Here is a 26,195-nt window from a genome sequence, read left to right on the forward strand (position 1 = left end):
CCTCCCTCTCCGCCCGCCATGTTCTGGAGGAGGAGATACGTGTAGCTTCAGCTGGCTCAGCGTTAGCAACACTTAGCTCGACGGAGGCGCAACAAGCTCCGGGGGGGAAATAAAAAATAATAATACAAGTACTCCGTCTTGATTTGGTTCTCCCCCCTCTCCTCCCCGGTTGGATTTAACGAAACCCCCGTGTATGGGCCCACACCTCAGGATTAACGGTTGAAGCCCACGCATCGTTCGCCCGACGCGGTGCTGTGGTAAGTTGAATGTCGGCTTTTTGAAGACAGGAGGAGTTGTTTTGTTTTGCGGGTCCTCCGGTGATGTCTCCGTCTGCGCCGCTAGCTTAAAGCACCGCCAGCTAGCGTAGGCTAGCAACGCTAGTTTTCGTACGTTTTGACGCAGAAAGACCAACCGCCGAATAGTTTCGGGTTTATTCGCGGATGTAATGAACGGAAAAGCGTCCGGTTCAACCGTTCAATGTGTCCGTTAAAACCACATCTGGCATCCAAAGCGGTGCTAGCTTCGATACAACTTTCTTTTTCTCTTTAAGCTAAGGTTAACTTTAAATAACGGTTGGTGTTTGTGTTTATCGAGCACGAATATAAAAATAGTGAGACTTAATATTGAATAAAACACACTTTTAAGTTGTCCGGCCCGAGTTGAGTGAACTGAAATCAGCGAGTTAACGTTCGTTTGCTAGCTAGCTCGCGCTCAACTCGCTAACGGTTAGCGGTAACCGTTGGTAACGAGCTGACTGGTTTCAAAAGTGACGTTGCGCAAAACCAAGAATTATGTCGCAATTCAACGAGGGCATTAGAAGTGAATCAATGAAACACCTAACCGCTCTCAGGTCGGCTAACGCTGCATTAGCTCGCGCGCTATATCAATCACATCCACTAAATGAAACGCAGTGATTTCTGTCCTTTTTCTCCCTTCTTCCTTTTGTTTGTTTATTTGTTTTCTGTAGGAGTAACTTCATTGTGTTGTTGTCCTATGTCGACGTGACGTAAGTTTATAGTGAAGGCCGAGGTTTCTGAATGAGATCATAGTAGTGGGAGCCATGACGGTAAAACAAACGTCACCTTCTTGTATATTTAACGCTAGATATTTCTCGGAAAATTCTTCCCAGTGTGGGCGCTGTCTGTTTACTCGACTCCGTTTCCTATCGGCTAACGAGGGAGGGAGGGAGGGAGGGAGAGAGGGAGGTAGCTGGCTAGACAGGTTCACAGGTAGATCGGGAGGGAGGGAGGAATGAACTCTTATGCAAGACAATTTATTTATTTTCGTCGGTGGAGTCGGAGACGCTGGTGTTGAGGTGTTCGCTTTGAATTCTGAGCTCCCGTGAACGTGGCCTGAGAAAGAGAGAAAGGGGCGGGGCTTGGTCTATTGTCATGGTGACATGTCAGTCACAGTGAGTGACAGATGCATCGTCACCGCCCCCCCCTCCCTGACTTGGCTTTGTCTCCCAGGCGGTCAGAGAGGATGACAAAAGAAAAGGGGGGGGGGGGTAGATCTCTCTCTCTCTCTCTCTCTCTCTATCAAATTCAATAGACTTTATTGGCACAGCAACACAAACAATATACAATTCAAAAAGATAATAATAATAAGACATAAATAACTATATTGAACTACACTGTCCCTCAGGTTGTGGCATGACAGGACATGTGGTGCAACAAGGTTCTCTCTCTCTCGCTCTCTCTCGCTCTCTCTCGCTCTCTCTCTCTCTCTGCCTGGATAACTTTACGTCACGCTGTTGCACACACTTCCCTCCCTCTCTCGCCCCCTCTCTCTCTTTCTTAACACACACACACACACACACACGGATATTGTCCCACATGTAGGCACCTGGTTGTGCAAGCCTTCTATTTCCAGACGGGTCAGCTTTGCTCCCGTTTGCGTGGGCCTGGCGAGGTGGACCTGTTCTCAACTAATCACAGTTCACCTGGCTTTACCTGCGACACACCCAGATACCGGCGCACACGCACAACGGATTTGGCTGCTTGAGTTCCTGCGTCAGACGTCCAGCATCCACACATTTACCTGTATGTCATGGCGTCCCCAATCTCTATTATATATATTTTTTTTCGCCAGGCAACACTTTGAAATCAACACACGAGAGCCCTCTGCTCAGCCAGATTCATGCTTTCCCACAGACCCCAATGTGATGAGTGAATTTGAATAGTTTCCGTCGTCCACTGTGTGTGTGTGTGTGTGTGTGTGTGTGCGCTCTGTCGTTCGTGTGTAGGCCCGTCACTCGCTACGCTGTGAGCTGCCAGTGTTTTTAAACGAGTGCGATCGGGCGTTTCTATTGGCCGACAGGAAGCAACAAACAGGATCAGAAAGTGACCCGTCAGAATAAGAGTCCTGCAGATCAGGTCTTATTGTTCCCGGTTGTGAATACAACACAATGCATTCATTATATCCTTAAAATAATTGCGTTTAATCCCCTTTTTATTCACTTTCTAATACAGAGGGAGTATTGCTGCTCGAAGGGTTTCACAGATATGAGTCGTTGAGATTGTTGGATCGCTTTTCTTTTTCACGTCGGATTAAAAATGATCCACCGGCTTTATGCGCTTTTATTTTTCTGCAGCTACTTTAAAAGTTTATTTTTTTTAATTGTAAACATTACATCACATTTGATTTCTTTTTGTTGTGGCTAACAAGACTAGAGGCGCGTCAGGATCGTAATAACGTTATTAGTTATGTTGTGATCTTATTTGGTTAACACTGGATCCCACAGTTAGGCTTACTTTGCATGACTTTGAATGACTTTGCATGCAGCGGTGAGCGTACCTGTATCGTCTTAATCCACCGGAGATTACGCGGTTGATGTTCTGCAACGACGTGTATCTCCGAGGTCGTTTCTCTTTTGCCTATTGAAAAAAAAAATGTCTGCCTTAAATTGTGACGCTACAGATCTGTCCATCTCTACGCATTAACGGTCGAGAGCATCGACACAAACGCGACGACTCGATGTCAACGTCAATAATATTAAGGAACAAAAACATAAATTCATAATTGAATTATAACGAGTATTATTGTGAATGACGGGAAGGGGACGGATGCCGTTGTTTAGCCAGTTTTGTTAATCTCTTCTCTAATTTCTTCAGCCTCCATGTGTGACAGACGGACCGGAGACTTGGGAGGAAATCAATAGATATTATAGGTGTGTGTGTGTGTGTGTGTGTGTGTGTGTGTGTGTGTGTGTGTGTGTGTGTGTGTGTGTGTGTGTGTGTGTGTGTGTGTGTGTGTGTGTGTGTGTGTGTGTGTGTGTGTGTGTGTGTGTGTGTGTGTGTGTGTGTGACACAGAAGGGCTGAAGGAAGGCGGTGGGGGGTTGTTCCGGGGGGGTGGGGGGGGACCGGACAGACTCTCCTCTCTTCCTCCTGTCTCCCATTGGTGAATACGGTGATCATAGCAGCAGATGTGTCATTAAGGTCTGAGCTGCATTCATGCGGGGGGGGGGGGGGGGGGCGGGGGGCTCCACAGGAATCACATTTCATTTGTGTTTTGTACATTTAGGGGGTGTGCCAAGTTGACACCCAACACACACACTCTCTCCCCCTCGCTAGGCAGAGGATGCTCCCTGAGACGAACTACAAATACAACTCGCTACTTGTATTTATATATATATATATTCATGTTTTTACCATTTGAAGTGTTGCGTTCGGCGGGGAGGCCGCTCCGACTGCTGATCGCGCTCAACACTCGCCCTCTCTGTTCGCCGGGCGGCGGGGCACGCCGCTGCACGGATCACATTACTGAATAGGAGAAGTCATCCCGGGTCTCCCCACCGACACAGCGGGCACCAAATATATATACACGCTGCTATTTATGACAGAAACACTACAATTTGTACATTTTTTTATTTGATGTGCATGACTAGCGGGGGATTAGTGTGTGTGTGTGGGTGTGTGTGTTTGCACGCCCAGGAAATGGTGTGTGGATAAATAAATGTCGTAGTCTGAGGAGATCTGCTGTGGTCCGTTTGCATCCGTTATTAGACGTGTAGGTGTACACACACTTTCCATTCCTGTGTGTGTGTGTGTGTGTGTGTGTGTGTCAGGAAGTGATGACCAGCTGCTGCTCCGGTAGAAACAGAACAGAGGAGTCATCAGTCACTCCTGTCATCTTCAGACTGGAAATGGTTCCTCTCCTCCGCCGCCCACCAAAGGGTGGAGGCGCGCTCGTCCCTCACATGTTGCTCTGGCAACGCTTCACAGCAAAAACCCTCCGATCGGTCTGACATGTAGTCGGCAACGCGTTGGATCCGGTTTTGATGAACTAGTTTGTGTCTGCAGGTCTCTGCAGAAGTTTCCTTTTTGGGGGGGAATGCATGTAGCAGCCAGGTGCTGCTGACTTTATTTTGCCGTCTGTTTCTCATGGCGTTATTTATTTTATTTACTCATCTTCAGTCTTTAAATGAGGAGATCTACACAAATGTCGATCGGGCTCATATCGGTATTGAGACCAACGATGGAACTATTCAGAATAAATATGGTCGGGTTAGTTCGGTGGCTGGTCGATCGGCGCAGCCTCAGATTTGGGGCATTTATCCTCAAAGACAACAACAACAACAACTCTAGGTAGATCGTTGTAGAGCTCTCTGAGACATTGGACCACTGGGACTCGGGGCATTATTATCCTATATATTTATTTATTTATATATACATATATTTATTTATATATTTATATTCAATATATTTATATATATTTATTTATATATATTTATTATATGTATATATTTATATATATTTATATTCAATATATATATATTTATATATATATTTACTTATGTATTTATATATACATGCACACACCGTTAAACCGCACAGACCCTGCATGAGGAGGAGGCGGCGGCGGCAGGTTCTCTGTCAGCGAATGGAAATGTCTTATCTAAGCGTTTAAAGTCTGAAACCTGTTTTGTCTCGTTTCATAAGGGAAACTACAGCCGCTCCTCTGAATACGACTCGCAGGCTTCTTGTCTAGAGGTGGAAATCACAACTTCAACACATTTAAGAAAGAACATCCGATGAGACCTGATCGGATGTCTTCATAGTCGGTGTCTAAAATACAAATTCAAGTTTTTACTGCGACGTCTCTTTCATGAAAATAAGTTTTCTCGTTAACCGCGTCTCGAGAAACGTGACGATGACACGGTTTTGGCTGCAGCAACAAGTTCCTCGTTCCTCTTCTGTTCATTTCCCCCCACGTCTCCCTCCTCCTCCTCCTCCTCCTCCTCCTCCTGCCGCTAACCTGTTGTGTGTGTGTGTGTGTGTGTGTGTGTGTGTGTGTCCCAGGTGATGGCGCGGTCATGTGTGCAGCCGGCACCGTGCGTCTGGAGATGGTTTTAACAGACGGCGCTCTGGAGGACTCAGGAACACTGCACTGGCCTGGAGAAGCCTCATAATACACACACACACACACACACACTAGAAGATTCACACGTCCCCTCCGCCACCGTCGTGCCTTGAGAAAAGGACACACACTTCACCTGAAGAGCACACACACACACACACACACACACATTTCCACCCGTCTGTAATCGGCCCCCCGCCGCCGCCGCCATGCCGAGCTCCACCATCCGCCGCCAGATGAAGAACATGGTGAACAACTACTCGGACGCCGAGAAGAAGGTGCGCGAGGCCACGTCCAACGACCCGTGGGGCCCGTCGTCCTCGCTCATGACCGAGATCGCCGACCTCACGTACAACGTGGTCGCCTTCAGCGAGATCATGAGCATGATCTGGAAGCGGCTCAACGACCACGGCAAGAACTGGCGCCACGTGTACAAGGCGCTCACGCTGCTCGACTACCTGATCAAGACGGGCTCCGAGCGCGTGGCGCTGCAGTGCAAGGAGAACATCTTCGCCATCCAGACGCTGAAGGACTTCCAGTTCATCGACCGCGACGGGAAGGACCAGGGCATCAACGTCCGGGAGAAGAGCAAGCAGCTGGTGGTGCTGCTGAAGGACGAGGAGCGGCTCAAGGGGGAGAGGTGAGGGGGGGGCTGTGCTTCCTCATGCTTCCTCATGCTTCCTCGCTGTGCTTTCTCGTTCTGCTTCCTCATGCTTCCTCGCTGTGCTTACTCATGCTTCCTCGCTGTGCTTCCTCGCTGCGCCTCCTCGTTCTGCTTCCTCGCTGCGCTTCCTCGTTCTGCTTCCTCGTTCTGCTTCCTCGCTGTGCTTCCTCATGCTTCCTCGCTGTGCTTCCTCATGCTTCCTCGCTGTGCTTCCTCGCTGTGCTTCCTCGCTGCGCCTCCTCGTTCTGCTTCCTCGCTGTGCTTCCTCATGCTTCCTCGCTGTGCTTCCTCATGCTTCCTCGCTGTGCTTCCTCATGCTTCCTCATGCTTCCTCGCTGTGCTTCCTCATGCTTCCTCGCTGTGCTTCCTCATGCTTCCTCGCTGTGCTTCCTCATGCTTCCTCGCTATGCTTCCTCATGCTTCCTCGCTATGCTTCCTCATGCCTCATGCTTCCTCATGCTTCCTCGCTGTGCTTCCTCATGCTTCCTCATGCTTCCTCGCTGTGCTTCCTCATGCTTCCTCGCTATGCTTCCTCATGCTTCCTCGCTGTGCTTCCTCATGCTTCCTCATGCTTCCTCATGCTTCCTCATGCTTCCTCATGCTTCCTCATGCTTCCTCGCTATGCTTCCTCATGCTTCCTCGCTATGCTTCCTCATGCTTCCTCGCTATGCTTCCTCATGCTTCCTCGCTGTGCTTCCTCATGCTTCCTCCTCATGCTTCCTCGCTGTGCTTCCTCGCTGTGCTTCCTTGCAATGCTTCCTCATGCTTCCTCGCTGTGCTTCCTCGCTATGCTTCCTCGCTATGCTTCCTCATGCTACCTCATGCTTCCTCGCTATGCTTCCTCATGCTTACTCATGCTTCCTCGCTATGCTTCCTCATGCTTCCTCATGCTTCCTCATGCTTCCTCGCTATGCTTCCTCATGCTTCCTCGCTGTGCTTCCTCGTTGGTTTGGCAGCATGTATAATTCCTATAATGCTTCTTCTCTGGCGTTTTGGACTGGAAACTGTTGAAAAGCTCGATTCTCAGGCTGTTTTCTTGAATGAATCTCATTCTCTTTCCTTCCCGTTGCCCTTTCCTTCTTCCTCGACCCCGTGCTCACAAAGACTCGCGTCCCGAGTCCGGCGCCCCGGTCCTACGCCGTGTTCCTCTCTAACCGTGTCGTCCTCTCTCCAGGTCTCAGGCGCTGAAGACCAAGGAGCGGATGGCCCAGGTTTCCACGGGCAGCAGCCAGATGGGCTTCGGCCGCGGCTCGTCTCAGCCCAACCTCTCCACCTCCTACAGCGAGGAGTACGGCCGGTCGGAGGGCTCGCCGGCCTCCTACCACGGCTGTGAGTATGCGGCGCCGCTCGGCCCCCCCGTGTTCTGTCTCGGGCTCGCAGTCGGGCTGCATTCCTCAGCACACACACACACACAGAAGAGGAAGCAGAGTCCGTCTCCCCCCCCCCCCCCCGCCCCCTCCTCCGCCCCCCTATCATCCACATGACAGAGGAATCTGCTCCTCTTCTCCACGATACGCTCGCTCCTCCAGGGGCACAGTGAGGAGGGAGAGACTTGGGATGATGAAGAGGAGGAGGAGGAGATGCATGGTGGAAAGTGAAACCAGACTGGCCTTCCATTAATACACCAGCAACGGGAAGAGGAGCGTCTGGTCTCTGTGTGCGACGACGCATGTCGGGCTTGTGTTCCAGGAACGGTTGGTGTTGACCTAGAACGACCTCCGTCTGACATGTGCTTGATCAAGGCTTTAATATGTCAACACACACACACATCTCCACCTGTGTGTGTGTTGACAAAACCCCGAGTATATTCCAAGAATGTAGTTTTCCCGTGAAGTTTTCTTTCTTGCTAGTTCAGCGAGGCCGTTAATGTTCTGTGTAAAAGGTTAAAATCGTGAATTTCTTTTAAGGAGCACCGCCTGTTGATTCAGCAGTTTTAGTTCCTCCGAGCGAACACGTGTGTGTGTGTGTTGAGCACCACCGTTGTCCCTCATCCTCTTGACGGGTGCTTCCCACAAAGGTCGGGGAAACTTTAAATGTCCTCGATTTAACGCCTCGAAAGTGTTAGAAGAATACACTTTCCACACACACACACACATACACACACACAGCAGCATAATCAGAGGATCAATGTGACATAATTTTGAGCATTCGGCACAGATTCCACACGTATTATTCGCCGATACCTCAGCATTATGAACACATGTTTAACCAATTGGCTCAAATCTGTCAATCTGGTGTGAATAGGAACGTATAGAGGAGTCTAGATGAAAAATATACAATAAAACACAAGTAATATATAAGTAATATATTGTGTTTAAATCTTACAAACGATGCCAAAATGTGCCAAACGTGTCTCATCAGAATCAGAATCAGAATCAGAAACAGTTTTATTGCCAGGAATGTTTACACAAACGAGGAATTTTTTTTGGTGGAAGGTGCAACATTTGGACATGACAAACAAACAACAATCAACACGACAGAAAGACAACAAATAATGTGAAAGTGTTTGGGTGTGTGCTTCAAGTGGTGTGTTTTAGTTAAAAGTGTATGTTACGCGTGGCGTGTGTTTAAGTTAAAGTGCATGCAAATAAAGTGGCATGTGTGTGGAGGAGGCCTCAAGTTAAAGTGCATGTTAAAGTGACGTGTGTGGAGGAGGGAAGAAGAAGGAGGAGGGATGAGAGTGGGAGGAAGAGGAGGAGGAGGAAGAGGAAGGAGCGGGAAGAAGGAGGAGAGAGGAAGGTGGAAGAAGAGGTGGTAGTCCTGGGGTGACAGTCAGTCAGTCCGGGTTCCATTGATGAGCCCGACTGCCGACGGAAAAACTTTTGGTGTGGCGGGTGGTCTTTGTCCTGATGGACGCAGCCTCCTCCCGAGGAGGGACTCGAACAGGAGTGTCCAGGGTGGGAGGGTCAGCGACAATCTTTCTGGCCCGCTTCAGTGACCTGGAAGTGAACAGGACCTGGAGGAAGGCAGATTGCAGCCGATAACCCTCTCGGCCGGCGGATGATGCTCTGCAGCCTGCACTTGTCTTTGGCTGTGGCTGCAGGGTGCCAGACGGTGATGGAGGAGCAGATGATGGACTCAACGATGGCCGTGTAGAACTGTACCATCATTCTCCCTGGCAGGTTGAATTTCCTCAGCTGCCTCAGGAAGAACATCCTCTGCTGGGCCTTCTTGGAGATGGAGCCGATGTTCAGCTCCCACTTGAGGTCCTGGGTGATGATGGAGCCCAGGAAGCGGAAGGACTCCACAGCGTCGACGGGAGAGTCACACAGGATGAGAGGGGCGGGTGGGGCTGCATTCCTCCTGAAATCCACAACCATCTCCACTGTCTTTAGAGCGTTGAGCTCCAGGTTGTTCTGGCTGCACCAGGTCACCAGGTGGTCAGTCTCCCACCTGTAGGCGGTCTCGTCCCCACCAGAGATGAGCCCAATGAGGGTGGTGTCATCCATGAACTTTAGGAGCTTGACGGACTGGTGACTGGAGGTGCAGCTGTTGGTGTACAGGGAGAACAGCAGAGGGAAAGAACACAGCCTTGGGGAACCTGTGCTGGTGGTCCGGGAGCCTGAGACGTGTTTCCCCAGCCTCACGTGCTGCTTCCTGTCGGTCAGGAAGTCTGTGATCCACCTGCAGGTGGAGTCGGGCACGTGCAGCTGGGAGAGCTTGTCCTGCAGCAGGGACGGGATGATTGTATTGAAAGCAGAGCTGAAGTCCACAAACAGGATCCTGGCGTAGGTTCCTGGGAGTCCAGATGCTGGAGGATGTAGTGAAGGGCCATGTTGACTGCATCGTCTGCAGACCTGTTGGCTCTGTAGGCGAACTGCAGGGGGTCCAGGAGTGGGTCGGTGATGGTCTTGAGGTGTGACAGGACCAAGCGTTCAAAGGACTTCATGACCACAGAGGTCAGGCGACGGGCCTGTAGTCATTGAGTCCTGTGATCTTGGGTTTTGGGGACGGGATGATGGTGGAGGCCTTGAAGCAGGCTGGACGTGGCATGTCTCCAGGAGGTGTTGAAGATGTCGGTGAACACGGAGACAGCTGGTCAGCACAGTGCTTCAGGGTGGAGGGGAGGCGGAGTCCGGGCCCGCTGCTTTGCGGGGTTCTGCTTTTGAACAGCCTGTTGACAGCTCTCTCCAGGATGACGAGGGTCGTCGCTGAGTTGATGGAGGGTGCTCCAGAGGTGTGAGCCCCTGATGGGGGAGGGTGGGCTGATGGTCTGTGGCTTGTTGATGGGGCTGTGGGGGATTGTCTCAGGACTGCTCCATTGTCTTTCAAAGCGGCAGTAGAACTCATTGAGCTCGTCTGCCAGAAGCACATTGTTCATGGAGTGGGGTGATTTGGGCCTGTAGTTGGTGATCTGCCTGAGCCTCTCCAGACAGAAGCAGAGTCGTTTGCTGAGAGCTGCTGTTGCAGTTTCTCAGAGTACAGTCGTTTAGCATCTCTCACCGCCTTGCTAAACCTGTATTTTGACTCTGTGTACAGGTCCTTGTCCCCACTCCTGAATGCCTGGTCCTTCTGCAGTCTTAGCTTCCTGAGCTCCGCTGTGAACCAGGGTTTGTCGTTGTTATAACTCACCCTGGAGCTGGATGGAATACAGCTGTCCTCACAGAAGCTGATGTAGGAAGTTACAGCCTCTGTGTACTCATCCAGGCTGTTGGTAGCAGTCCTGAAGACATCCCAGTCAGTACAGTCCAAGCACGCCCGTAGATCCTCCAGAGCCTCACTGGTCCACTTCTTGAACTTCCTCACCTCATGTTCTGCTTCACTGGTATTTTATTGATTATTACCTCTCAGCTGCGTCATTTCAAAGAGACGATCTTCCTCAAAGCGTTTCTGATTTTCGGGTCGGGGCGAAACCGAGATATATTTTTCTTTTTTCTGCATCACATTTATTTTAGCTGACGCTTTTATCCAAAGCTTACAATCTCGTCCCAGTCGGCCCCCGTAGACAGAGCTACGGGAGCAGCTCAGGGCTGCGTGTCTTGCTCAAGGGCACATCGGCTACGCCTCGCGGAGCAGACCGACGTGTTCACACCTTTTATTCTAACGCATAAAGTATTCTCACAGCCCTCGTCCCGAAAGGTTCAGAAGCCGCGTCTGGTCGACGCCCCGGGATTCAACCCCTCGGTGTCATTATCGCCACGTAAATCAGCCACACACACACACACACACACACACACACACACGGTAGAGGAATGAACCAGAACACGTTTAACTGCATTTTTCTTTTCTCCGAGGTGTGTGTGTGTGTGTGTGTACGTGTATGGTGCGTTCCCACAGTGGCGGGCGACAGGCCGGTGTGTTGTAGTTGGCTTTGACTTTTGTTTATTTTGTCTTTCTGATTCGCTTCTTAAAAAAAAGAAGAAGTTTAGTCCGTGGTGGCTTCGTGGTAAAGATAAACGGCGGTTGTCATAGCGACCTTTGTCTTTGCAGAGAGTCAGAGGGAAACGTATTAACGGAAGACATCGGCAAACGTGACACTTTGTCTTTTAAAATGATCTTAAACAATCCTCCGGGAGGTCGGAGGTCACGCCGGTCGCGGTGAATTTACTCGTTTATTATCATAAAGCATATTTAACCTTCCGGCTCTATCTCAGGGTTTTATTGTCTCTGTGAAGGGTTCTATTCACTCTCTATTCAAGGCACCTTCACCCCTCCTCCTCCTCATTCCTCTTGTCACTTTCCCCCGGAGACGCAGAGTGACGTGGAAAAGGAGACGAGACGGGGTTCGTACGGTCATGGACAACCTGGAAAAGTCACGGCATTTTAAAATGGTCATTTCCAGGCCTGGAAAAACGCGGAAAAAAACTTGAATCACAAAAGTTTTGGAAAAGTCATGGACATTTTTTATAATCACATGTTGATTTACCCCAAGTTTGAAATAATTAATGTTTTTTTTAAAGAAAGACGCTCAAAATGTAAGCCGGCGTACGCAATCAAGACGCAACATTTTCTAAATTGTTTATGTTTATCCCGAGATTCCAGTTGGAAATTTGGTTTAAAGTCCTGGAAAAGTTCTGGAAAAGTCCTGGAAATCCATTGTTCAACATTTGTAAGAACCCTGATGAGAAGGGAGCAAGGAGTCAAGGAGGGAGGAGAGGAGACGGGAGCAGCTAATTCAGTCTGTAGGAGCTGCAGCTGTGACGCTGTCGCTTCATCGCCACGCTCCGAGTGTGTTGTTGTTGTTGTTGTGCACCAACGATGAAGTATTGAGTTGGCAGACGTTTGGAGGAAGCGCCGCTGAGCCGTGGAGAGAGAACGTCACCGTGGAAACATGTGGAGACATCTGTGAGACGCGGGAGGACGCTCCTCAAAGTTCATGGTGTCAAACAGGGAAACCCCACGGGTCGGATCTGTGTTGTTGTTGTTTTGTGTCTTTCGAGCATTTGTTTCAATGCGTACTCTTAGTAATGTGTGTGTGTGTGTGTGTGTGTGTGTGTGTGTGTGTGTGTGTGTGTGTGTGTGTGTGTGTGTGTGTGTGTGTGTGTGTGTGTGTGTGTGTGTGTGTGTGTGTGTGTGTGTGTGTGTGTGTGTGTGTGTGTGTGTGTGTGTGTGTGTGTGTGTGTGTGTGTGTGTGAACAGCTGCTCAGATCGTCTTAAGTTAGGCGCCCCGAGAATACAAGCGGCGAAGAGACCGAGCGATGTCACCGCGCCACGGTTACCACGGAAACGGCACGAGGCCCCGCTTTAGAGAACTCAAAAGACACGCGTGGCCCACATGGTGTGATCCAATGAACTGAATGGAACTGTCACCTCTTATAGACTCATGGAACACACACACACACACACACACACACACCAGGGGTGTCAAACTCACGTTCACCGTGGGCCAAATCAGCATCATGGCCGCCCTCTTAAAGGGCCGGAAACACTTTATAAACTCCTCCAGCATATCGTTAAATAACTCTTTTTGCATGTGATGATTGTTTATTTGAGTTTAGAAATATTGTACATGAGAAAATGTCTCTAATATTACAACATAAATCCATTAATCTTAAACCTTCAAAATAAAAGCACGGGATATCTTTCTTCAATTTCTTTAAGAAAAAGTGATCGGTCTTTAAAGCCGCCAGGGGCCACGTTAAGCGATGCGGCGGCCCTGATTCAGCCCGCGGGCCTTGTGTTTGACCCCTGTGATCCATACAGTACCAATGCAATTCACATGTTTGTCTCTGTATGATTTCTTTCGGCGTATTAACACCCGTACTTTCCAGCGGCGGGCTCTCTGCGGGGCAGCGGCGTTAACACGGGCTCTGCATGTGTCTTGTCAGCCACGTCTCCCAACGCGGGCTCCGAGCTGGAGCAGGCCCGACCCCAGACCAGCGGGGAGGAGGAGCTGCAGCTGCAGCTGGCTCTGGCCATGAGCCGAGAGGCGGCGGAGCAGGTACCGGCACGCCGCTGCATGACACCTGCGGGGAGGGGGGGAGCACAAAAACACGTCTTTATACCTGGATTAAAACACAGATTACAGGGTTCGTACGGTCATGGAAAACCTGGAAAAGTCACGGAATTTTAAAATGTTCATTTCCAGGCCTGGAAAAGTCATGGAAAAAACTTAAATCATAAAAGTTTGGGAAAAGTCATGGAAATGTGTTATCACATTTTAATTTACGCCGAGTTTGAAATAATTAATATGTTTTTTAAAGAAAGACGCTCAAAATATAACTACATTTTTCATGATTATACCGAGATTTCAGTTTGGTCGTGGACATTTGGTTTAAAGTCCTGGAAATCCATCGGTCAAAATGTGTAAGAACCCTGAGAGTAGCACTTCAGTGGCACTTAAATGGCTCTTATTGTGGTACTTTTGTAGTTCGACTATCTTAAAGAAATGTTACTTTCTGTATTCTTGTTGTTCTTAGTTTGTCCTCTAGGTTGATGCACTTATTGTAAGTCGCTTTGGATAAAAGCGTCTGCTAAATGACGTGTGATGTAATGAGAGCGGTCGTCCCGTAACCACAAGGTAGCCGGTTCGATCCCCGCTCTCCCCCATTAGTCGCACGGCGAAGTGTCCTTGAGCAAGGCACTGAACCCCCGGCCACCGCTCCTTCATAACGACCGATGGGTCAAACGCAGAGAAGAATTTCCCCATCAATAAAAGTCACAATGCCAGGGTTCGCACGGTCACGGAAAACCTGGAAAAGTCCTGGAATTTAAAAATGATTATTTCCAGGCCTGGAAAAGTCCTTGAAAAAAAAATTGGAAATGGAAATTTGTTATATTCATATGTTCATTTACACGGTTTGATTAGAATATTTATTCTTTCAATCAAACTATTGTCTCTCATTCATGTACACACTGAGATTTCACATCATGTTTGGTCATGGAAATCTGGTTAAAGGTCATGGAAATCCATTAGTCAACATGTGTATGAACCCTGCGATGTTATTAGAATTATAGTTGAAGTAAGGAGAGAATTTTCATACGTGTTGCTGATACTGTGTGTGTGTGTGTGTGTGTGTAGGAGGATCGCGTCCGCAGAGGGGATGACCTGCGGCTCCAGATGGCCCTGGAGGAGAGTAAGAAAGGAGGACCAGAATCAGGAAAGCTGTCCAAGAAGAAGAGAGAGGTAGAAACTCTCACTTCACCATCAATCCGCCCGACTCGCTGCTCGTCCTCATCGTTTCCTCCTCTCGTCCCATTCGTCCTCATCCCTCTTTTGTCTCCTTCACTTCCTCCGTCTCCTATCTCCTGTTCCCAGCCTCAGTCCTCTCTGATGGACCTGATGAACGTCCCGGAGCCCAGTCCCAGTGCCGGCGCCAGCGCCGACCCCTGGGGCGCTGGGCGCGCTGCCGGTGGCACCGCCGCCGCCCCGGCGGACCCCTGGCACTCCTACGGTACGCGCTCGGGGACGAGGAGGTCACATGACACGGAGACACACGGGACGCCGGTCACAGAGGAGAGTCGCGGCTCTGAGGCGTGCCGTCATCCACCTGAGGCCTTTTGCGGAGCAGGAATGCCGCTCCGCTGGCTCGGCGGCATTACTGCAGGGGAGGGAAGGAGGGAAGGAAAGGAGGGTGGACGGACAAGGAGACGGGGGGGAGGAGGCTGTGGGAGGGAGTTGGAAATGTTGAAAGGGAAGTGAAGATGAGCAGTTTGAACCACTTATCTTATCTTCCTTTGTCTTCCTCCTCTCTATGTTTTGGCATTCCTCCTCCTCCTCCTCCTCCTCCTCTCTCCCCCTCCTCCCTCCTCCTCCTCCTCCTCCTCTCTCCCCCTCCTCCCCGACCCTGAACCTCTCCCCAGGGTCTGCTCCTAAGCCGGCCTCCCCAGTGGACCCGTGGGGGGCCAATCCCTCGGTCCCGCCCATGAAGAGCAGTGATCCCTGGGCGTCGAACTCCACTCCTGCCGCCGACCCCTGGGGCTCCGCCTCCACCCAGCCCAAGACCTCCAACACAGGTGACCATCGGGGGGGGGGGGGGGGGGGGGGAGGAGGAGGAGGAGTTTCAGTTTAGTCCACAGGCATCACAACATCCTCCATCCGCATCCTTTCACTTTGCTTATCGTGTTCACGTCTCTCCAAAAGTGTTTCATGCATACTCATTCCATGTGTGTGTGTGTGTGTGTGTGTGTGTGTTGTCCCCATCCAGGTAACTTTGACCTGTTCAATGCATCCAACGGTACGTCTAAAGAGGACTTCTCAGAGTTTGACAGCCTGCGCTTTTCCTCCTCTGTCCCCACTGGTACTCACCCCCTCGTCTTCGTCTCTCTCTAATGACACGGACTCTCTGTTGTGTTCCCTCCACCCCCCTCCCCCACCTCGGTGTCTGACATTATGCCCGTCTGCAGATATTATATCCTTGCGGGGGCACACACACACACACACACACACACACACACACACACACACACCGTGTCTTATGTAAACATCACCAGGCCTGACTACAAACACACACCATCACCAACGCGATCAGATGTTGCCGTAGTCGTATGAAGCGGTGTAATCGTACCGGTTCTCTCCGGTCGGGTCCTCTGCGGTGTGATGCATCATGGGAGATGAGCCCTCACAAAGATAACCGCCGCGACGCTCTTACGACCTTCAGGTTTGGGCCGCTGGGCTCAGGGCTCGCTTATTGTGTGTGTGTGTGTGTGTGTGTGTGTGTGTCAACTCGCTCCCGGTCGTCGACTCGAACCCCTCTCGATCCCGCCGAGTCGCCACGGGGCGGGAGGAGAACGACCTTCAGGACGCAGTTTGAATCTACAGGATTTCGGGGGGGCGTGACCCCCCCCCCCCCCGCACCGGCTGACCTTTACCACGAAGCTCTCGCGGTTTCCCTCTCGGTGTCACGAACGTGTCTCCGCATGACACGCACCCTCTGATCATTTCATTGCGTCGGCGCCATTCCTTTGGTCTCCGTTTGACCTTCAGCGCGTTCTTTCGTTCGCTATCGCAAACACAAACGGCGCTCTCACACGCCGGCCTCGAGTCCTCAGTCTGCACACGTCTGGACCGGAGACGTGTTTGTTGTGTCTGTGTTCGGTTCTTCTTATCAACACAACTGCCGTTTTGTTCCCCCCCCCCCAGGCGATGTGGGCGGGGCCTCGATCCTCTCGCAGGCCAGCCTCGCCAGCAGCGGCAGCCTGGACCTCTTTGACCCGCTGCCCGGCTTCAACAACCCCACCAGGAAGACCCCCGAGTCCTTCCTGGGCCCCAACGCCGCGCTGGTCAACCTGGACTCCCTGGTCACCAAGCCGGCCCAGCCGCCGCCCGTCGTCAACCCGTTCCTGTTGTCGACAGGTAGGCGAGGAAGACGAGCGAGGAAGACTTTAAATGTGGAGAGAATACAATTCAGAGAGGCGGAGAGAAGTCCTCATCACCTTCCTCCTTGTCGTTTGTCCAGGCGGCTCCGCTGCAGCCGTGGCGGCGGCGGCCCACGCCAACCCCTTCCAAGTGAGCCAGCCGGCGCCGCCCACCCTCAACCAGATGCGGGTCAGCCCCATGCCCTCCGGCTTCGGCGCCGCGGACGCCGCCTCGCTGCCGCCCGGCATGGGCATGTCCCTCCCACAGCCCCTGATGAGCATGCAGCCACAGGCCGGGGGGGCGGCGGCCGGCGGGACCACCAACCCCTTCCTGTTGTGAGGAGGGGGGGGGAGGGGGGGCGACTTACCCCAGGAGTAACCCCCCCCTCTCTCTCTCTCTCTCTTCCACTTTGGCTCCTTTAAGAAGCTTCAAAATGAACAAGAGGAAGTCGTATCCCATTTATAACCAACTCCTGGCCACCAGGTCGTAGTCCCACCTGACCCCCCTCCTCCTCCTCCTCCCCCCCCTCCTCCTCTCCCTTAACATGCTCCTCCCTCTGTGTCTCAGTGCTACAAGCTGCCTAGTCCTGTGTGTTCCGTACTGACCCGACGACGAAGACGATGACGATGATGTCAGCGTCTTCATCAGACCTGCGGAGTAGCGGCGGCGTTTACAGTCCCCCCCCACCCCCCCCCTTCAGAGGCGGGACGGGAGCCATTGTCTCCTCCTCCTCCTCGGGTCCACTCCACACCTCCTCTTCCTCACTCCTTCCCCTTTCGGACTGCTCGTTTTCTTCTTCTTCTGTGGTGGAGTGACGAGACAGTCCGACCGTACCAACGCCAGGATCTTATCTCTTCACGAGAGCTAATCTTTTATAAGCCCTGTCAGCCAGTGTGTGTGTGTGTGTGTGTGTGTGTGTGCACATCTCAGTACTTTTACACTGTGTATATTCCAGTGGGTTTTACTTATACACACTGGAGTACGGATGAGAGATGGTCAGATGTGTTTATACTCTCGTTTGTGAACGTGTGTGTGTGTGTGTGTGTGTGTTACCAAGCAGGGATTTTGCACAAACATGTCTTCTTTTCTTTCTGCCAGCGACCGTCGGGCTCACCCTTCCCCCTTCCCCTTCCCACTCAGCCGTCTGGTCACTTCCTGTCAGTTAAACTTGGACTTTGCCCCGCCCCCTTTCCTCGACCTTCCACGTGAACTTTGACCTCCAGGGGTCACGGGACTAACAATGAACACTTATCACAAAGGGGTCTCCCCCCCCCCCTCCTTGTCCTAGGGGTTGAAAAGATGCGTAACCGCAATGTTCTGCGTGTGTGTGTGTGTGCGTGCGCTCGTGCACTGTTACTGCTCACGTACTAACAGCCACATGTTACTGTAACGTCACTACCCCGCCCCCCCCCATTGTGTGTTCAAAGAGACGTGAGCTGTGATGTCATCAGTATTCTGCTATCTGAACATGAGGATGCAGTGATGCATCATGGGACTTTTTTTGTTTTTTGTTTGTTTGTTTCTAGGATCAAAGGGAAGGGTGGGTTGTGTGTGTGTGTGTGTGCGCGCGCACTTTGCATGAGAGATACGTTTAGCTTCCAAGTGTACTTTTAATAAGCGTCTTCATGATTTAGTTTTCATTTCTCACTCATTTAAGTGGAAAAATGTTTAAAAAGTCAAAACGGGGGGATAATGTAGACGTCTGCAGCCTTAAGAGTGTGTGTGTGTGTGTGTGTGTGCGCGTTGTGTGTGTGTGTGTGTGTATCCACACATCGAGGAGTGTTGCTGCGGTTTCAAGAGCACGTCGGCCGCTCGGCGTCGTGAAGAGAGTTCATCTCCCGAGGGGATTTACTGCGGCTAATCTACCCACAAGAACATCACCTGGTGGACACACACACACACACACACACACACACACACACACACACACACACACAGCAAACAACAGCGAGACGTGTCGTGTAAACAGCAGTTTGTGACTTTTTTGTTTTTTTGTTATTTACTCAGATGTAAATCCAGAGCCGTGCACCATCCTCTCTCTCTCTCTCTCTCTCTCTCTTTTCTGTCATTGTATTTTGTTTTTCCACCCTATGGGATGTCATCCTCGTCTCTCAGAAGCACAACTGTCACCAAAGCGACTGTGATTTCGGAGAGTGTCGTACTTTGAGTAGTTTGAAGCGTAGGGTCGCACTTCACTGACGTTTTCTTCTTCTGTTTATGGATTCATTGTTATGAGCGTTTTATATTTCAGAGATATTTTACAGTCGGTTCGGGATCGATGGAGGAAAGTGTTGCCGTTGGCCGAGTGTCGTCTCGATGAAATGGAGCCGATGGGTTCTTCTCCGCGGGTCACGTGCTCTCCTGGTGGGTTCTGTGTATCACTGCCAGTGTTCTGCGGACGGGGTGTTTATTTCCTTGTGGGTGTGAGTTGGCGCCCCCTCCTGGGCTGCTGTGGTAAGACAGCTCCGCCGCGGGACCCTCTGTGTTTCCACTAAACACAGACCTTCATTTCTCTCAGGCAAAAGGAGGGGCAGCTCCAACCGTGTGTATGATTTTAAAAGATGATGATGACTTTTATGCTTTCGGCGGGGGGTCCGGAATGAATGGATGCGACACTTAACATGCAGACCAGCAGACATTTTTAATCTCAACTAAATATATGCAAAAATTTGGAGTTGGAAAAAGTAAAAAAAAAAAAAGTCGACGTTTGATTTTTTTTTTTTGGGGTTTCGATTTGCTAATAAAGTCTTTTGTTTATTGAAACGCCACCACGACGCGTCACTCTCGTCGGCTTCGGTTCCACTGCGGCCTGACCTTCTGACCTCTAAAAGGTCGTTATGGATGCAATGAAATGGCAGCAGCCTGCGTGTATTCATGTGTTCATCTGCATAAACAGCCTCTTTAACCCGTTCATGTCTATTAACCCTTCTCATAATACCGGGAGCAGGCGGCTTTTCTTTTTATCGGCTACGTGCTCAACCTGTTGGCATTATAACTGTATAATATAATTTATCATTTGTACTATTGTAACATACTGTTCCTCTGTATACCTTTTTTATTATTCTGTGTAATGGGGTTGGTTTTTTTTGTAGGAAAAAGTACACCGTGGTATTTTTTAACGTCATCTAAACAAACGGGCGACTGTGGTTGGTTCCAAAATAAAATAAAAGTGTATCACTCCGGCTCCGTCACTCCAGCACGGACTCCTTTTGTGTGCTTCTTTTACCCAAGTGGACCAACAACTTGAGAGAAGCTCAATAAACTCAAAACGTGAACAATTCAGAGGGTATTTATTTTTAAAAAATAGAGTAAATCTAAAAAATCTCATTAAAATACATTTAATTTGCTATAAAAAAAAGGAGTCACTGTTCTTTACGATGGACCACGACTGTCGCTCTGTCCTTTCAAAGTAAAAGCATCCTCTCGTGTTACTACGTGTTGATTGGCTGTTCCTCTGCCGACCAGCCGGATGCGGCCGGCGCCGTGTCGGCGGCGCCCGACGGGCCGGTGTCGTAGCCCAGCTTCCTGGTGTCCTTCGTGATGATGTGGAAGGAGACGGTGACGAAGCCTTGGGATCGAACCCGCGTCACTGCAGGAGGAGAGGAGATGGGACACGACAACGTCAAGAGACTCTGGAAACAACTTGAACCTCATTGTGTTATTAAAACTCATTTTTAGAAACATCTGCCTCAATAAGATGCAGTTTAAAAACATTTTTAAAACACAAAATGGATGTTTTTATTGTCTTTTTTTATTTGCTTTGTCTGTTTTGAATGTGTGAGTTCTTGTTGCATGTCTCGTTAGTATTTGACAACGTCTAAGAGTATATTCACTTCTCACGATTCGTTGTTTGTGCACCCTTTAGAGTAAATACTGTACACACATTGTATATGTAATCGTTTGTTTTTAGGTTTGTTTTATGACGTCCGCCTCTAGACTACAGATGAAAAATAATAATTACAATAATAATAACTGGCACATTTACAGAAATGTTTATTATTCTGCACTAGTTAAAATAAAACAATAAAAATGTTAACCAAATGTGACTTGTAATGTAAAAAAATAAAATACAGAGTGAGAAACGCTCCACAAACCTTCTCTGCCTTCACCCTGGGCCACGACTTTAGGGTCTGTGTACTCTGGGCGTCGCCCCATCAGCCAGCTGAGAGAGAGAGAGAGAGAGAGAGACATTAGTCCTCTAGTGGTAATGTATGTGGAATAACAACTAAGAGTGGATGAGCAGGAGAGCAGCACCCACATCAAACTGCTCTCATTGACATTTTAAAAAGGTCCAGATGTGCACCTTGGCCTCTAACACTGTCGTGAATACCTTTTGTGTGTGTGTGTGTGTGTGTGTGTGCTTTTCTCCCAAAACAGTGATGCCAGCAGCAGGAATACCACGTGGAGGCTGTGATGATGACCAACAAGACGACTGAACACATCGTACCTGGTGAATTTCTGCAGTCTCCAGGTGGGCTCGGGAACAAACATGGGGACGGTTCGTTTGTGTCTGAGAAGAAATGAAACAAGAACCCAGTCACTTCTAAACGCAACGACACTTCACCTCCGGATGGAAGAAGAAGTAGATCCGCGGAGGAGGTGAATACGGACTGTCCGGGCGTGATGGGGATGTGCGTCGCTCCGTAGCCTCTGACCACGTCGTTGCCAAACACATCTGGACCGTACACACTCAGCACCAGCTGAGGCCCTGGGGAACCAAAGAGACGTCTAATGATTTCTAAAAGGTCCCTCATTAGAGCGTTAGGCATGTGCGTCAATATATGGATTAAGGAGACAGGTGTGTGTGTGTGTGTGTGTGTGTGTGTGTGTCTCACATCCGGAGGGGTTTGTGCTCTTAAACGTCGTCTCCAGTGGGAAGTTCCATATTAATTTGTGAGGAGACTGGCTGCCTTTGCATGTTATTTGAGTGATGCCCTCCTCCAGCCCCTACAGAGAGACAGGAAACGGGAAGAAAGGTCAGAACCAGACAGGTGTTCAACTCTTCTTTAGCAGATTGTATTCTAAAAAAAAATCTATGTCGTCTGAACGATATGAGAATTATTTTCCCAACCATTTGGGAATAAATTGTAGTTTATTTACTTAAATTCAAAATTTTAGAATAAGTACTAATTATTTATTATAGACTTTACGTCACTTTACGTTAGCCTTTTAAAACACAAAGAGGCTACTCACCGAGGTGGGAGCCCAGTCGTGGCCGTAGACGAAACAGTATTTGCAGTACAAGTTGTCATACTCTGGAAACTGAAACACACAACAACATCACCTTCACAACCGGAAGTAACGAGACTCACACCAGAACAGAGCCGCGGCGATAACCTGTTTACGTTAACTGTTGCTACGCGTTGCTAAGCGTTGCTAAGGCAGTTGAAGCTAGCTGCTAGGCTAGGCTAACACCCGGAAGCACAGACTCACGTTTGCTCCCTCGATTTGTCCGTTAACCGTGAGAAGAAACACGGACGGGTTGCTCGTCGCCATCGCGGCTTCAGTCAGCAACCCGGAGGTTCACGGCGCCATTACTTTACGTTTTAAGAAGAACCGCGCTGCTGCGCATGCGCAGCTCACAGGACCGCCCAAGCCCTTTCTGTTGCCACGGCAACGGTTGCTGTTCCCCGACGGCAACCTGCGAGGCTCAAGTCGAACGGAAGTGCCGCACCGGGGGCGAAATAGTCCACAAGATGGCGGCAGTGTAGCGAGCAAACACAGTCCACTGAGTTTAGTGTCCGGTCTCATGTCATATTGTACACGTCGTACACAAGTTTGTTATTATATACAGTTCTGAATATATACAACTGACATACAGGGTGTTTTATAAGTTCTGTGATGAAGTCTGTGATGAAGTCTGTGATGAAGTCTGTGATGAAGTCTGTGATGAAGTCTGTGACGAAGTCTGTGACGAAGGTCTCACTTCCGGGTGATTAGGAGGCGACGTCGGTAATTAACTTTTTCGAGCAGCTTGATTACACACACACACACACACACACACACACACACACACACACACACACACACACACACACACACACACACACACACACACACACACCGCTGTCACACAGCAGCGAGCCCCTCCCCGGACCCCGGAGTGTCTGACCTTTTATTTCCGCCCAAGCTGCAGCTCTCTTTCCATCCTCCGTCTTCATTTGCTTTCCTCAAAGCTTGCAACGTTTTTTAAAATTAATTTAAGTTCAATGTTGTTGGACATCTTCACTCGTCTCTACCGGCATTTCAGGGAATAAATGACTTTCATGTAAATATGTAATTGATTACGTGACACCTCTCCCTGATTCTATCCTCCTCCTCTTCCTCCTTTCGACCCCCCTTTGACTCCCTCATCCCCCCTCTCTCATCTCTCTCTTTTCTGTATCCCCCTCTTCCTCCAATCTTTATTTTTCATTTTTTCTGCTTGCATAACGACCCCATCACTTTTCCTCTCCTCCCCCGGCCCCTCCCCCCTGTCCACCTGCCAATGTTGTGTCTTTTTGTTTCTCCACCTCTCTCCTGCAAGAAACCTCGTTTTCATCTTCATAATCGACTCCCCGTTGCTTTTTTTCTCTCCTCTCGCCAGCATCTCCCCGACGTCACGGCTATTTCCTCCTCCTCCTCCTCCTCCTCCTCCTCCTCCTCCTCCTCCTCCTCACTACCACAACGTTCCTCCCTCTTCTTCCTTCACCTGTCTCCTCTGCTCCTCCCACGTCCTTCCCGTCCCTCTTTCTTCTTCTTCCTGACCTCCTTTGTTTTACCCTCCTCTTCCATCCCCGCGGGTCGGCTCCTCGCTGCCAAGCAGATGGATTTAGAGTCCGTTTCCGGCCGCTGCAGACGGGCCGGGTGTCATTCTCTCTGGACTTTCACCTGAAAACTCTAATTATGAAAGAATGCATACGTACATTTCCAAACAGAAGCCCACAAACACTTTCACATTTTATTCTGAAGGACCATTTGGAGGCTACAGGCCCCCTGGACGAGGTTGTCGTGAGTCACACTTCACTCTGCATGGGTTGTGGGTTATTTTAAATCCTCATGGGGATGTGTGTATTGGTTTTTTCTTTCTGTCACACAGAGATGTCATCGTGCCGGAGGCGGCCGCAGCTTGGAGAAGAAGTGACACCTGTGAAGTGTCCTTCAGGTGTCTGCTTCACAGGTGTCTCCTGGGTAAACACACACACACACACACACACACACACACACACACACACACACACACACACACACACACACACACACACACACACACACACACACACACACACACACACACACACACTCTCACTAATAAACTGTCACAAGACATTATGGATGACGAGTGTAATTCAGTGAGTCATATTTCTCCAGTATTCAAAACGGCTGGACACACACACACACACACACACACACACACACACACACACACACACACACACACACACACACACACACACACACACTGGTCCGTTGGGGAAGATGAAGTACGGAAAGTGTGTCTTACAAATTGTGTAAACTTCCAGACATTGATTTTGCTGGTTGTTAAAGACGCCGATGAACTCTTCCTCTCATCACTCTCCTCTTCGCTTTGATGCATCTGTTGGGTGGAAATAAATAAATAAATGAATAAATAAATATATGAATGAAGGCTGAATGCCAATTAGCTGCTTCAGTTTTTATGGCTCTGATATTGTGCAGGCTGGCGCACGATCACACAGGATTACTATGTTGGAATCATCCAGGGGGCGACTCCTCTGGTTGTATAGAAGTCTATGCTTCATGTGTTAAAGCTGCATTCTCTCTCCTGACCACCAGGGGGCGACTCCTCTGGTTGTATAGAAGTCTATGCTTCATGTGTTAAAGCTGCATTCTCTCTCCTGACCAACAAGGGGCGACTCCTCTGGTTGTATAGAAGTCTATGCTTCATGTATTAAAGCTGCATTCTCTCTCATGACCAACAGGGGGCGACTCCTCTGGTTGTATAGAAGTCTATGCTTCATGTGTTAAAGCTGCATTCTCTCCAGTTCCAGTGACGTCAGCGAGTTTGCGGACGTAGCAATGAGCCTCATAGCAACGCTAGCGGACACCATCGTCCCCACGGTAAAAGTTAGCGTCTTTCCTAACCAAAAGCCGTGGGTTGATAGATCCATCCGTGAAGCTGTGAACGCCCGTACTGCTGCCTATAACTCCGGTCTTGTATCCGGCAACATGGACGAGTACAAGGCAGCGGTCTATGGACTGAGGAGGGCGGTGAAGGAGGCCAAGAGGAGGTACCGAGACAGAGTGGAATCACAGATGGAGCAGCGCGACACCAGGCGCCTATGGCAGGGGCTACGGACTATCACAGACTATCAGAGCAGACCCCGCGCAATGGTGAGTGCCGACGCATCCCTAGCGGACGACCTGAACTCATTTTATGCACGGTTTGAGGCTAGCAACAACAGCGCTAGCTCGCCGGCTAACAACAACACCGTTAACGTAGCCGAGGTGAGTTCTACCGCTGGGGATGAACACACACTCTCTGTGACCGAGCACAGTGTGAGGAGGGCTCTGTTGAGGGTGAACACCAGGAAAGCTGCAGGTCCAGATGGCATATCTGGGCGAGTACTGAAGACCTGTGCTAACCAGCTAGCTCCAGTGTTCACCACAATATTCAACCTCTCCCTGGCTGAGTCCGTGGTCCCCGCCTGCTTCAAGAGATCCACTATTGTCCCTGTGCCCAAGAATGCTTCTCCAGCATGTATGAATGACTACCGACCGGTGGCCCTCACCTCGGTGGTCATGAAATGCTTTGAGAGGCTGATAAAGGACTACATCTGCGCCTTCCTCCCTTCCTCCATGGACCCGCTGCAGTTTGCTTATCGCCCAAACAGATCCATGGATGATGCTGTCTCCCAGGTACTGCACACCACACTCTCTCATCAGGACAGCCAGAGGGGGGGCTATGTGAGACTGCTGTTCATTGATTATAGTTCAGCTTTCAACACCATAGTCCCCTCCAGACTGGCGGCAAGCTGACTGAGCTGGGACTGAACACCCCCCTGTGTGCTTGGATCCTGGACTTCCTGACCGCCAGGCCACAGGTGGTCAGGGTGGGCAGACACACCTCCAAATCCCTCACCCTGAACACAGGATCCGCGCAGGGTTGCGTCCTCAGCCCCTACTGTACTCCCTGTACACACATGACTGTGTGGCCAGGTTCAGCTCAACACCATCATCAAGTTTGCGGATGACACAGTGGTGGTGGGCCTGATCTCCGACAACGGCGAGAAGGCCTACCTGGAGGAAGTTGCTGATCTGTCACTCTGGTGCCAGGACAACAGCCTCATCATGAATGTCACCAAAACTAAGGAGCTGATTGTGGACTTTAGGAGGGTACAACAACAGAGGACGTACTCACCACTGGGGATTAACGGGACTACTGTGGAGAGGGTGAGCGGTATAAATACCTGGGA

The 26,195-nt window shown here is 50.1% G+C and overlaps 2 protein-coding genes across 7 annotated transcripts; one reads left to right on the forward strand and one right to left on the reverse strand.

Moving 5' to 3' along the window:
* Positions 1-32: 32 nt before the first annotated feature.
* epn2 (epsin 2) lies at positions 33-20,846 on the forward strand. 6 transcript variants are annotated; one of them, XR_008830602.1, is made up of 12 exons: positions 33-257; positions 5,302-5,999; positions 7,198-7,352; positions 13,235-13,404; positions 14,485-14,589; positions 14,722-14,857; positions 15,267-15,419; positions 15,611-15,640; positions 16,546-16,758; positions 16,862-17,096; positions 18,288-19,125; positions 20,227-20,846. XR_008830602.1 is itself a non-coding variant. In XM_056406614.1 (11 exons), the coding sequence occupies exons 2-11, from the start codon at positions 5,569-5,571 to the stop codon at positions 18,373-18,375; spliced, it is 1,716 nt and encodes a 571-aa protein (XP_056262589.1). In that variant the 5' UTR covers positions 33-257; positions 5,302-5,568; the 3' UTR covers positions 18,376-19,957. The 6 variants fall into 6 exon arrangements, 5 of the variants coding, with proteins under 5 accessions (XP_056262589.1, XP_056262592.1, XP_056262591.1 ...); XM_056406614.1 differs by lacking the exon at positions 20,227-20,846 and having other exon boundaries at positions 18,288-19,957; XM_056406617.1 differs by lacking the exon at positions 20,227-20,846 and having other exon boundaries at positions 16,862-16,911; positions 18,288-19,957.
* On the reverse strand, positions 20,035-22,327 carry b9d1 (B9 protein domain 1). Its single transcript, XM_056406619.1, has 7 exons — positions 22,195-22,327; positions 21,955-22,023; positions 21,597-21,708; positions 21,373-21,469; positions 21,209-21,271; positions 20,856-20,923; positions 20,035-20,350 (listed from the first exon to the last, which is right to left on the reverse strand). The coding sequence occupies exons 1-7, from the start codon at positions 22,255-22,257 to the stop codon at positions 20,193-20,195; spliced, it is 630 nt and encodes a 209-aa protein (XP_056262594.1). The 5' UTR covers positions 22,258-22,327; the 3' UTR covers positions 20,035-20,192.
* Between the last annotated feature and the right edge of the window lie 3,868 nt (positions 22,328-26,195).

This window comes from Pseudoliparis swirei, chromosome 23 (assembly GCF_029220125.1).
Source record: "Pseudoliparis swirei isolate HS2019 ecotype Mariana Trench chromosome 23, NWPU_hadal_v1, whole genome shotgun sequence".
Taxonomy (NCBI): domain Eukaryota; kingdom Metazoa; phylum Chordata; class Actinopteri; order Perciformes; family Liparidae; genus Pseudoliparis; species Pseudoliparis swirei.